Genomic DNA, 12,019 nt, shown 5'->3' on the forward strand with positions numbered 1-12,019 from the left:
CGGTCAGATTGGCATCGGCAAGCGAGGAGCAATAGCTACATTGTCCACTGTTTTTGATAACTTTTTGTAAAATAATATCATATTTGGTAATAAGAATCTTTATATGTACTAAAAGAAAATTTTGGGCCCATCTACTTTTGTTGATATAAATGTATTTTACTTTATGTATTTCTATGAGTATCCTAGTATAAAGGAGTTATTACAAATCTCTTTAATGGAATGAACGTGGGAGAGCTTAGGTGAAGGTGGAGATGAAGATATGGTGGCCCATCTACAGTAGGGAAGGGCAAATGGCACTAGAAATTGGAGGAAATGTCGTTAGCAGTAAAATCGTTATCAACAGTAGGGGAGACGAAGCATCACAACGACATGGAGGAGATGGAGAGGACTACTAGCGATGGGGGAAGGCGAAAGGTTGCCGGTCGGTGGCGAAAGGATGTGAAGGTTGATGTGGTAAGGGTCAGTAGCTGACTGTGGTCTTAGGTGGCTAGGGATATTTTGTTAAATTTTAAACTTTTTATTGTGACTGGGGTGTTTTAGCTAAGTTCTCAAATGTAAGGGGTTAAAATAATAATCCAAATATTATTCATAATAATCCAAATATTATTCATAATAATAATATTAAAAAGAAGGGCAATTCAATGAAAGGCTTCTCCCGCAGGCGTACTCGCTCTTTGTTGTTGACAGACTCTGAAAGAGAATCCTCATAAACAAAAGCAGCGGAAAGGCTCCCTGTGTCGAACAAGTACAGCCCGTTGGTAGCGGGCAAGTCACGTTGCTCCTTCCCCCTAGAAGCCATGCCTATTTGGATCATCTCGCTTTGCGACTGAGTAGGCTATAAGGTTTCACACATTTTTTTTTATTGAAGTCCTTGCCGCTCTGTAAGAAAGGTTGCCAAAGGCATTCTTAGATAGCATCCTTGGTAGTGAGGCGAGGGTGGTTGATAGAAGGATAAGGAGTGGCCCTAGAAACTACAGACTGCAAGGGTTAACCCTATCCGTAGGTCATATTAATTATTTATATCTACCAATTTATTTCAATCTAACCAAACATATTTAATATAACATTCTCAGTAATCTTCAAGGTAATCTATCTTCCCATTAATATAACATTCCCAGTAATATAACATTTCCTTAACCAAACTGACGTAAAACGTCTGGCGGATGAATTCATGGAGCAGACTGAATGTCAAAAGTTCATGCATAAAGCCCAAAGGTCCTAAATGAGTATGCCACATTCAAACGGCCATAACTTTCTATCCGAGAAGTTACGAGGCCTATAAGATTTCGTTGGAAAGCTTATTTCGAGCCCATCGATGTGGAAACTGTTTTAGTCAATTGGAGGTCGTTTTCAAGGTCAAAATCCATCGTTTTCACGTGTTTCGAGGCTATTTTAGTTGTTTGCGTGTTTTTTCCTATTTTATTTCAGGTTTTCTTCTTTTAATTAATTTAGTTTTTGTTTCCTTTGTTATTAGAGGTCTTATTAGGGTTGGTTGTCACCCTATATAAACTTATTTTTCGTTTTGGATAAAATTCAATAAATTATTTAGATTTTACGGTTTAAGTTTCTGGATTGAGACTTGTATTATCAGTTATAAACGTGTAGCCAAGTACTAGCCTTGTTTATCAACCTAACTTGTTGCGTCACAAACGCCCCTTATAAGTTTGTTTAATTACTTCCCCTCTTGTATTTCTTTGGGTTTTCATTTGGATTGGCATGTTTGGGCTTTTATTTTCATCCAACATCTAATCTTAGAATTGCTTGATGTCTAAAAGTTTCAAAAACTTGAAAAAAAAAAAAAAAAAGTTAAACTATTTTTATTGAATGGTCCTTTTTGGTGTTTTTGTATGTACCATAAAATTTTCTAATAATAGAGCGTAAATAGAGTTTAAGTGGGCCTTAAATAACTTTCATAAAAATTTATCCAACCCAACCTATTATTAAAATTTTTAATAATAGGCTGGGTTGGGCTAGGTGGAAATTCATGCGGGTTGGGTTGTATTTTGTCATTCTTACTCAAATAAGTCAAATCCATGAGTATACACATCCAAAGGATCATAATAGTAAATAATTATTAATCCATTGATTGATTTAATACAACTTATTTATAAACATGAGAAAGTTTATGGGTACGATGATCGAATAATACATGATAATTCTTATGAAATAATAAGTCTAATTATTATCCTAAACAAGATAAAAATAATAATAATTTGTAAATGGGGAAGTACAAGGATGAAGTTATGTGTGATGTGGCTCCGATGCATGCCGAGCACATACTATTAGGAAGATCGTGGCAGTACAATAGGCGTGTAGTTCACAACGGATTTAAGAATAGATATTCCTTTGTCATGAGCAACACCTAAACTATACTTGTACCTTTAACTCCAAAACAAGTGTATGAGGATCAATTGAAAAAGAAATTGAATGAAAGTGAAAAAGAATAAGGGCGAAAATGAAAGTGAAAAAAAATTGAGGAACAAAAATAATAGAGAGAAAAAGAGAAGTGAGAGAGAGAGAGAGAGAGAGAGAGAGGGGCTGAGTGTTCAGTTGCCAGCCTTGATGACTCCACTAGGTCTTTTTTCTAATGGAATTTTTATTAAATATATGAAAGTCTTATGGGTTTCCACTGAGCACTCAAAATGCTGTTCATTAAATAGTTCAGTTATCTTTTGATTTGAAACTTGCCTGGAATATATAAATTAATATCCTCAAGCTAAAGTTATTTGCTACTATGCTTATTCTTGTGAGGATGAGGTATCCATCTTTAATCCGAATACAATTTTAAATCTATATAGAATATTAATTACAGAAATGTTTTGAACTAAACTCTATGTACATAAATTATATATAACACGTTTGTGTCCTAATCTGGGGCACTTTAAACTCTAACCATACTAAATTACTACAAGTTGTAGCCATTCATGCTTAATACACACACACACACACACACACACACACACACACATATATATATATATATATGTGTGAATTTTTTTATAATTTTTCAGAGTCAAGAAGGGTCAATTGACCCTCCTTGACCCCCCTCCCTCCGCCCAACTTGTAGGCATATTAAAGTCCACTTTAAACTCTAGTCGAAGATCTAAAGTTTCCAAATAGACCATCGGGCACTGCCATTTGCTATCGGCCACCATGTGGGTGGCAAAATTACGATCAAACATGAGGGGAGGTAGATCAAGTGCTAGGCAGTCCAAATAGGTAGTTGGGGAGCCCAAACGTCTCCAGAAAGGGAGCAAAATCTAGTGAAGAAGTTGAACGATCACCAGTGAAATACGAACAATCACAGCCAATCTTCAATGGAATCAACATGGGCGAGCTCAGGTGAAGGTGGAGATGAAGATATGGTAGCTGATCTACACTGGGGAGGGGCAAATGGGCCAAAAAAATGGAGGAAACGTCATTGGAAGCCGAATCCTCACCGACGGTGGGGGAGTGTAATGCCCCACTTGAGGTACGTTGCTAATGTTTCTTATTTCGCTCTTATTTGAGTCGGTTTTTATGAATAGTGGTGGGTTGGTCTTTGGTTGTATTGATATGTTGAGTTTTTGCCTTGAATTGAGTCAAAATTAGAAGGTTTTTACTGTTACAGGTCTCGCCGGGGCGAAGGATAATCTTCGCTGCGGCGAAGAGGTGTTGAAGCCACGAGGAAGCTGCTGGACAGTTTCGCCGCGGCGACGTTCCAGTTGAAAAGTTTATTGAGTTTTAGATATTTTTCCCTTGGGTACTATTTGACCATTTTACCCCTAATTAGCAGGAAAAGTGGGGAGTAAAATGTAAGGAAATTTCATGGAGAATATGTTAGTATGGGGGTGTGTTTGTAAGGAACCAAACGATATGGATGGAATTTCCAAGAAAGAGCAAGGGCAAAATGGGAAGAATGAGTTTGTTAGGAGATATTTAAGGGGGTTTAGTCTTTGAGAACTTTTCATTTTCCCATTCCACCGCCTCCTCCATTCTCCAAATTCTTTCAAATTCCTTCAATCTTCCAAGGATTTCCAAGAGCTTTTTGAGTAACTTTTAGTAGGGTTTTAATCTAAAGCATCCTAAGGTAAGGATTCTTGCTTTAGATGAGAGTTTTATTATGTTTTGATTAGAGTCTCATGTTGTTGTTGTTGTTGGTTAAAGTTGTAGAGAGAAGGCAAGCTCCCAAAGGAAAGGAGAAGTGTTAAAGAAGCTATTTCCTCATAAGGTAAGTAAATTCAACCTAAGTTGAGATTTAAGAACTCTTTTGAGTAGAGTTATATATATATATGTGTATTCATTAGGTTTGTTGAAATGAGATGAATGAGATTAGTAGTTATGAATGAGTAATACACATAAATTGAGTTATGAGAAGTGTTTTATTTGCTTGATATTGGGTTGAGTTTGATTGAAGTTGGAGGAAGTTTTGAGCAAGCTTATGGAAGTGTCTTTTCTTTTGACAGGAAATTTAGAGTTTATGAGGGAGTTTCCTCCCATTTGGATGATTAAAGAAAAGAGAAAAGTTAGAGTTAGAGTAGAGTTTTATATGCACATGAGTTGTATGATGAAATGCTCAAGAGAAGCATAAGTAAGAGTAGAAAGCCTTAATTGTTGCTACATGTCATAATTGCATTTCATAAATGCATTAATGAGTATGAGTCATTTATGTGCATTAACTATGCTTTATTTATGCACTAGAAAAGAGAGTAGAGAAAGAGTAGAGACTTTTGAGTTTAAACTACTCTAAGAGTAAAGAGAAAGAGAGAATGAGCACTATAGAGTAAAAGCTAGAGTAGTGCTAAACAAGAGAATAGAGTAGGTTGTGCGATGGGGAACCTGTGAGTACGGGTAGTGTATTCCCGCATGTACGCCGCATTGAGAGAGCGGCATGAGTATCAGAGAGAGAAGTGGTGTAGCCTGTAGAGTACATGCTGATGAGGGCTATACCCGAGTTTACCTGAGAGATTCTATGCACTCACATGGCCAAAGGTTCCGAATCCATGCATAACCAAGTCCGATCGGTTAAAATGAGTAGGAATCACAAGGAGTGGGAGCGAGTCCCAGCCGTGCCTCCGGTCAGATGGGGCCGTGACTTACTAGAAAGAGAGTTAGTAGAAAAGAGTTATGAGAAAGAGAAAATAGAGAGTTGTATAAGAGAAAGAGTCAATAAAAATGGTAGGGAAAGAATTAGAGAGAGAGTTACGGGGATATTTGAGTAGAGGGTTTACTTACTGAGCATTGTTTTGTGCTCATCCCGTTGTTCCCTATGTTTTTGCAGGTTCTAGATGAGGACACAGTCGGATGGACATCGGCACACGAAGAGAAATGGCTACACTGTCCACCTTATTTTGATAGTTTTGCATATGATACAAATCTTGTATATATTTGTATAAAGAATACATATGTTTAATAAAAGAAAATTTTGGGCCCAACTTTTTATGTTATTTTACATGTACTTTTACTATGCATATTTTTATGAGAATGGAGTTGTTATAGGGAGACAAATTGTCACATCAGCATGGAGGAGATGGAGAGGACGATTGGCGATGGGGGAAGGCGAAGGGTCACCCGCTGGCGGCCAAAGGATGCGAGGGTTGGTGTGGTAAGGGTCGGTGGCCGACTATGGTCTTAGATGGCTACGGGTATTTTGTTAAATTTTAAACTTTTATTGTGGTTGGGGTGTTTTAGCTAAATTCTTAAATGTAAGAGGTTAAAAGAATAATCCAAATATTAATAATAATAATAATAATAAAAAGAAGGGCAATTCAATAAAATGCTTTTCCCATAATTCTTTTATTCCTCACAACCAAACATATTAATTATTTATACCCACCAATTTATTTCAATCTAACTAAATATATAAAATATAACATTCTCAATAATTTTCAAGATAATATATCTTTCCATTAATATAACATTCTAAATAATACAACATTTCATGAACCAAACACCGTTTTATAGGTTTGTTTAATTACTTCCCCTCTCTCTACTTCTTTGGGTTTTCATTTGGATTGGCATGTTTGGGTTTTTGTGTGTTGGACTTATGGGATTTATGACCCATTAATAGATTCGGCTTTTATTTTCATCCAACATAATCTTAGAATTGCATGATGTTTAAAAGTTTCAAAAACTTGAATAAAAAGTTAAAATGTTTTTATTGAATGGTCCTTTTTGTTATTTTTGTATGTACAATAAAGGCTTCGTTTGGTTGCATTTTGGGAATATTACTTTTAGTATTCCCAAAAAAGTTAAACAGTAAAATACCCAAAAACTCACAATATTATTCAACTTTTTTTAAACCTCCTAAATTTGTAAATTTAATTAAATACCCCTAAATATTTTTTAAAAAATTGCAAAAACACCCTAACAATCCACATTTACCAGATTCCGGCCACCACTGCCGAAAAATGGTCAGAATCTGGTAGGATGGTGCACTACCGGTTGAATCTGGCCGGTAGTGCGCTGATCTAGTCTTTTCTGGCCAGATCCACGGTGGATCTGGCCAGAAAAGGCCAGATTTAAGGCCAAAGATCTAGCCGTTGACGGCCAGATCTTTGGTCGTAACTAGTCGGTAACGACGGCGAACAAACGGTCATCGTTGACCATCAACGACGACCGTTTGTTGGCCGTAGTTGACGAGCAAATACGGTCAAATCTGGCCATCAATGGCCAGATCTAGCCGTAGATCTGGTCGGAAAAAAGCCATATCGGTGCACGACCGGCAAGATCCAGCCGATCATGCGTTGATATGGTGACTCCGGTCACCCTCCGGCGGTGGTGGCCGGCTGTCTGTATTTGAGGGTGGGTTGGCGGTGTTTTTGTTAACTTTTAATATTTTATTATAGGGGGTATTTTGTAAAAAAGCAAACATATGGGGTAATTTATAATTTATAAATCCTACATCGTAATACCTGCCCAACTCAACTTTTTTTTAACTTTTTTTCAAAAAACTTTTCTCAAAAACATAAAATTGTGAACCAAATAGAGTCAAAATTTTCTAGTAATAGAGTGTAAATAGAGTTTTAGTGGGCCTTAAATAACTTCCATAAAAATTTATCCAGCCCAACCTATTGTTAAAATTTTTAATATTAGGCTGGGTTGGGCTAGGTTGAAATTAATGCGGGTTGGGTTGTATTTTGTCATTCTTACTCAAATAAGTCAAATCCACGAGTATACACATACAAAGGATCATAATAGTAAATAATTATTAATCCATTGATTGATATTGAAATAATACAACTTATTTATTAAAATGAGAAAGTGTAAGGGTATGATGATCGAATAATACATGATAATTCTTATGAAATAATAAGTCTAATTATTATCCTAAATCAAGATAAAAATAATAATAATTTGTAAAGACAAAAATATAAATCCTAAAAATAGCTCATAACAATAAATATTTCCCGCATCAATCAATGAATATCAATCCTTGATGTTAATTGATGTTATTGTTGTATTTATTTTTGTTGGAAGTGTAATCAATTGGAGAGTCCATAACAATCTCAGTTGATTGAGAATCTCCAGATCTTTTAGATGACACCAACTGAATTATATCAATCGTCTGAAATTCTGCAGAGCTTTTGGTCGGCACCAACTGAGTAATTTTCTTCATCTCCTTACCTTTACCCCACAGCACCGCATAAAGTCCACAGGCGATCATGGTTGAACCTAATATACTGAAATAATTTGTGAATTAATTACTCTTAAATCTTACATATTTTTCCTGGAAAAAATAAAGAAAATCAAATTCTTCAAGTTACCCCAAAGATATCTCTTCCATATGACTAAAAGATATTATTTATCTTCAAGGAAATGTTTCACATTATTATTACTAGCATATAAATTCTTCTCATATCAAATTATTATTTATTACTTTTTTTTTTTTTTTTTTTTTTGAGAAAATGGCATCATAGAACTGTCATGAAGGTGCATAGCTACCTTTAAAAGGACTTTCTAGGTATAGGTTCATTTCATTTTCCCTTATGTGAGATCACTTAGTACTAACTCATCGGTTTCCTTTAGAAAATATAAACCCTTTCATAATTACAAAATCCCCTAAAAATTATTACCAATCCTTATAAAATATCATAATTTTTTAAAATAATAAATGAGTTAAATATTAAGCGATCTCACATAGGAGAAAATGAAATCCCTTTTAGGAATAAAGATGCCACTTTATGCACTAATTTATCTATAATGTTCAAAGAGGTTGATTATTCATTCAAAAGATAATTAAGCTTCTTTCTTAGAGGGGTAATTGACAAATACCTGCCCAAGTGAAGGGTCTCGTTCAGTATTAACGAACCAAGAAAGGCTACTACCACAAGCATAAGAGGTTGAAGGAAGATACAAATAAAGGCCCCTTCACGCACACACCAGAATATCAAGGTCATCAACAAACCAGAAGAAACATTCCCTGCAACAAATACATTAAAAACATTACATAATCAACTACTAATAGAAGAAGACGATATTTTTGTCAGCTATGTTGAAAAAGAGAACATACGTATAAGCAACGTAAGAAGCCTAATATTGAAGCCCAACTTCCACTTTCCAATCTGTTTCCCTGAAAAGGGCAAACACAACCGACTCTATTGCTGCCATTAGAGACACCAGAGCTGTGGTTGAGTAGTGACAAGGGTATTGCTCACTCATTTTAGCCTGTAAATATTGAAGGTAAATATAAATCAATAATTCTTAATACCTTTAGCCTATATATGTGGTTAACCAAATTTAAAATTAAAGACCTGAATGATCAACCAGGAAGCGTAAGTGAAGCAACTAGCGAGAACCAATAAACATCCAAAGAGGAATTTATTAGATTCGGTATGCTGTGTGGCGGCATGATGCAGAATGTTAATATTTGTAGACCAGATTTTAATCTCAACTCCCTTGTAGAAAGTGAGGAGCATCGCCCCACCTATTCCAATAAATGTTCCCAACACTTTTGCTTTTCCAGCCAATGTCCTTATTCCCACCTTCTCTAGTCTGATATATTCGCAACCACAAACCCAGATTAACCATTGCGTTGATGAATATAATAAGCAACATTGATTTCCATTATTAATATTAATATTATTATTATTTTAAATTATATGTTTTATATTCTAAATATGTTAACAACATGAATTACTGTATGGAAAGTGGATGTAATGTATAAGTTTAATGCTACATGAAGAAATGTTATATACAAATTGATATGACATAAAATAAAGGAAGAGAGCAAATAAAGAAAAAAAGTTAATAAATGTTCCGTTAAATAATGATAAATGATGTAATAATATGACAGTAATGTCCTATTTGTTTGCATAAAAAAAAACTTGAATGTAACTGGACTTGTATAACACGTTATATAATAATTTTATTTAAGGAGATAAAAAAGATTAATGGTGATTAGTACCCGCCTACCCGGAAGAAAAAGCCAAAAAGAAAGTGATGGCTGGAATGAGATTGTTCATGGCCGTGGCAAACGTTGCAGTTGTGAAGGCCAAGCCCGTCAAGTACAAATGTTGATGTAGTGATCCCCTACGATTCAAGCATTAGATGCATGAGAAACCTAGAAATAGTCAAGTTTATTATTATCATTATTATTATTATTATTTAAGATTTTAAACTTACCCAATTAAGCTACAAAGAAAAGCTTGAAAGAGTATCGTCCAAGTAAGTTTTGGTCTGCTATTCCTGCGAAAAAAATATTATAAAAACCATTACAATCCTGCAAAAGTCTTGATTGAAGAAAGTTAATGAGAATTGTTTATAAGTGTAGTATTATTGATAAATAAAACATGGAAAGAAAGAAGAGATTGATACATATGAAAAGAAAATGAGCAAACCTTTCGAGAATAAGAGCAAGAGGGACCGTAAAAACGGTGGCAAAAATGAATCGATAAGCAACAATAACACTCAAGCTCATTCCATCATTAGCTGCAAGTTTATACAAAACATTGACAACAGCATATGCCACTTGAACCACTACCATAAAGAAAGCCGGTTTCAATCTATATATGAAATTACAAATCTCATCCATCATTCTCAATAAATTTAGCTCACTTAAAGCTCAGAAGTTGTGTCTTCGTGCTTTCCTAGAGCATGCAATTTATAGGGAACTTGGCGATTTGCTGATAGCTGATGCAAATTAATGCCAACTTTATAGTTCAGTTGCCAGCAGTGAGGAAGGCACTGAGAAAGTTATATAAATTAATTTTCAATAAAAAATGATAAAACAAGAATCCTGATCCTGACGTGAACCTATGTTAATATTATTTCTTAGACTCTGGTAAAAATTACTGTAAAAATGACAACAAAACGTAAAAAATTTGGAGTGATGGTAATTGTGGATCTCGATTAGTTATCTAATCAGCTACAATTAGAAAGTTGAAGATGTTATTTTTGAAAGGTTGAAGGAGAAGTTGATACTTTACTCAAACTTTAGACGTTTGGTTATGATACTGTATTAAATTAATTACTTGATAATAAAGCAAAATATAAAAAATTCATTAATGATGTCATATATCACTTTAAATGGTTAAGTAAAACAACCTTTTTGTTACTTCTCATAATACGAAAAATCCAAAAAAGAAAGTTGGATAGATTAAAACGGAAAAGTTTACAATACCATGAATTTACCATAAAGTTTTACTTACTAATAAATAATTCTCTGTATTCAACATCAATATTTGTTTGGTAGACTTAAAAAGAAGGAAATTAAAAAGAATTGTAAGATTGTCGTTTTTAGAAATCATTATGGCTATAAGATTATCCTAATATTTATCTTTGATATTTTGCAAGAAATAGGATATGTCGACCAATCCTAATTGTATTCTATCTTCAAGAGATAAGTCACGAGAATCACGATGAAATTTTTTACCTATTATCCTCGTCAACAATTGGAATCACCATAATAAATATAATAAAATAATATTTAAACTGTATCTTAAATTATAATTGTGATCTCTAACAACAGTACCTCCTTGTGATTTCTTTTTATTGAAACTTATCTAAAGCCCTCATGAATAAACAAAAGTCCTTATTCTTTGTGCAAGTGTTTTTGTCAACTTATGAAGTCACATGTGCACATTTATTATTGATGTTTGCATAGTCATTTGGTTAAGCTCAATCGTATCTGTAGTTTACACATATCATGACATTCTGTATAGATGTGTTCACATTTCTTTAATCTGGTTTTATCGCAAAATGTGTTGACACATTAAAGTCAAATGTGTAAACAGTCGTCTAATCAGACCTTAGTACAAATGTCGAGTTTTCACTGGTTGTTAAGATTTTATTAAGGATTAAAATATGCATAAGTAGTCCAAATACAAGTGTCAAATATTTTAGATGTGGTCTTGGAAATTTGTTTTTCTTTTCAGAAATAGTCTTAACAAGTTGGTGAAAACTTTCCTAAAATAGCCAAACATGTGTAAGGTTTTGTTAGTTGGCTTTCTAAGGGTTTCTTGCGCAAGGATTCTTTATAATTTTCTTCATCCTTGCATTTATGTTTGAACTTGAATTCTCTCTTATTTGTTCTCTAAAATTCCTTATAGAGTTTATTCATTTTAGGTTAGGTTCTTTATGTTTTTGAATGCTCAAAATACATTGCTAATCTTAGTTGTTTGAGTTTGTTGGAATATGGTTCCATTGATGAAAGCTTAAAGGGATTTCAAGCTGTGGAGCTAAAGGCTAGCTTTGATGTTGAAGCTTGAGTGGAGCTCAAGCTATCTAAGAGGTATCTTGGATTCAAGCAAGCTGTGACAAGATGGTGGATCATCCAAAAGGTGAAGTTAGAGTGTATGAAAACAGGCAGTGTTTTACATCGTTTAGCTTAACTTCAACTTTGTAATGAACTTTGAATGTTTGCTATAGTGGATTTGCTTCTTTTGGACTTGGTCCCATGGATGTAGGTTATTGGTCGAACCATGTAAATATGCTTGTGTGCATTTTATGCTTATAGTTGATATGATGAATATGTTTAATAACCATACCCACAAGCACCAATGAACGTTAACACAATCAATACTTATTTCACATTTGATTA

The 12,019-nt window shown here is 34.3% G+C and overlaps 1 protein-coding gene across 1 annotated transcript; it reads right to left on the bottom strand.

Annotated features, from left to right (window-relative positions):
* Positions 1 to 8,511: 8,511 nt before the first annotated feature.
* LOC116117979 (WAT1-related protein At1g09380-like) lies at positions 8,512 to 10,032 on the bottom strand. Its single transcript, XM_031403959.1, has 5 exons — positions 9,819 to 10,032; positions 9,604 to 9,666; positions 9,394 to 9,510; positions 8,733 to 8,973; positions 8,512 to 8,646 (listed from the first exon to the last, which is right to left on the bottom strand). Exons 1-5 carry the CDS (start codon positions 10,013 to 10,015, stop codon positions 8,512 to 8,514), a joined length of 753 nt encoding a protein of 250 aa, XP_031259819.1. The 5' UTR covers positions 10,016 to 10,032.
* Positions 10,033 to 12,019: the final 1,987 nt, after the last annotated feature.

This window comes from Pistacia vera, unplaced genomic scaffold (assembly GCF_008641045.1).
Source record: "Pistacia vera cultivar Batoury unplaced genomic scaffold, PisVer_v2 Contig829, whole genome shotgun sequence".
Classification (NCBI taxonomy): domain Eukaryota; kingdom Viridiplantae; phylum Streptophyta; class Magnoliopsida; order Sapindales; family Anacardiaceae; genus Pistacia; species Pistacia vera.

Coding starts and splice junctions, on each gene's coding strand:
- LOC116117979 (XM_031403959.1), bottom strand. CDS start 10,015: ATGATGGATGAGATTTGTAATTTCATATATAGATTGAAACCGGCTTTC. Junction 9,511..9,603: donor TTTCTTTGTAGCTTAATTGG/GTAAGTTTAAAA, acceptor CTTGAATCGTAG/GGGATCACTACATCAACATT. Junction 8,647..8,732: donor CTTCCTGGTTGATCATTCAG/GTCTTTAATTTT, acceptor CAATATTTACAG/GCTAAAATGAGTGAGCAATA.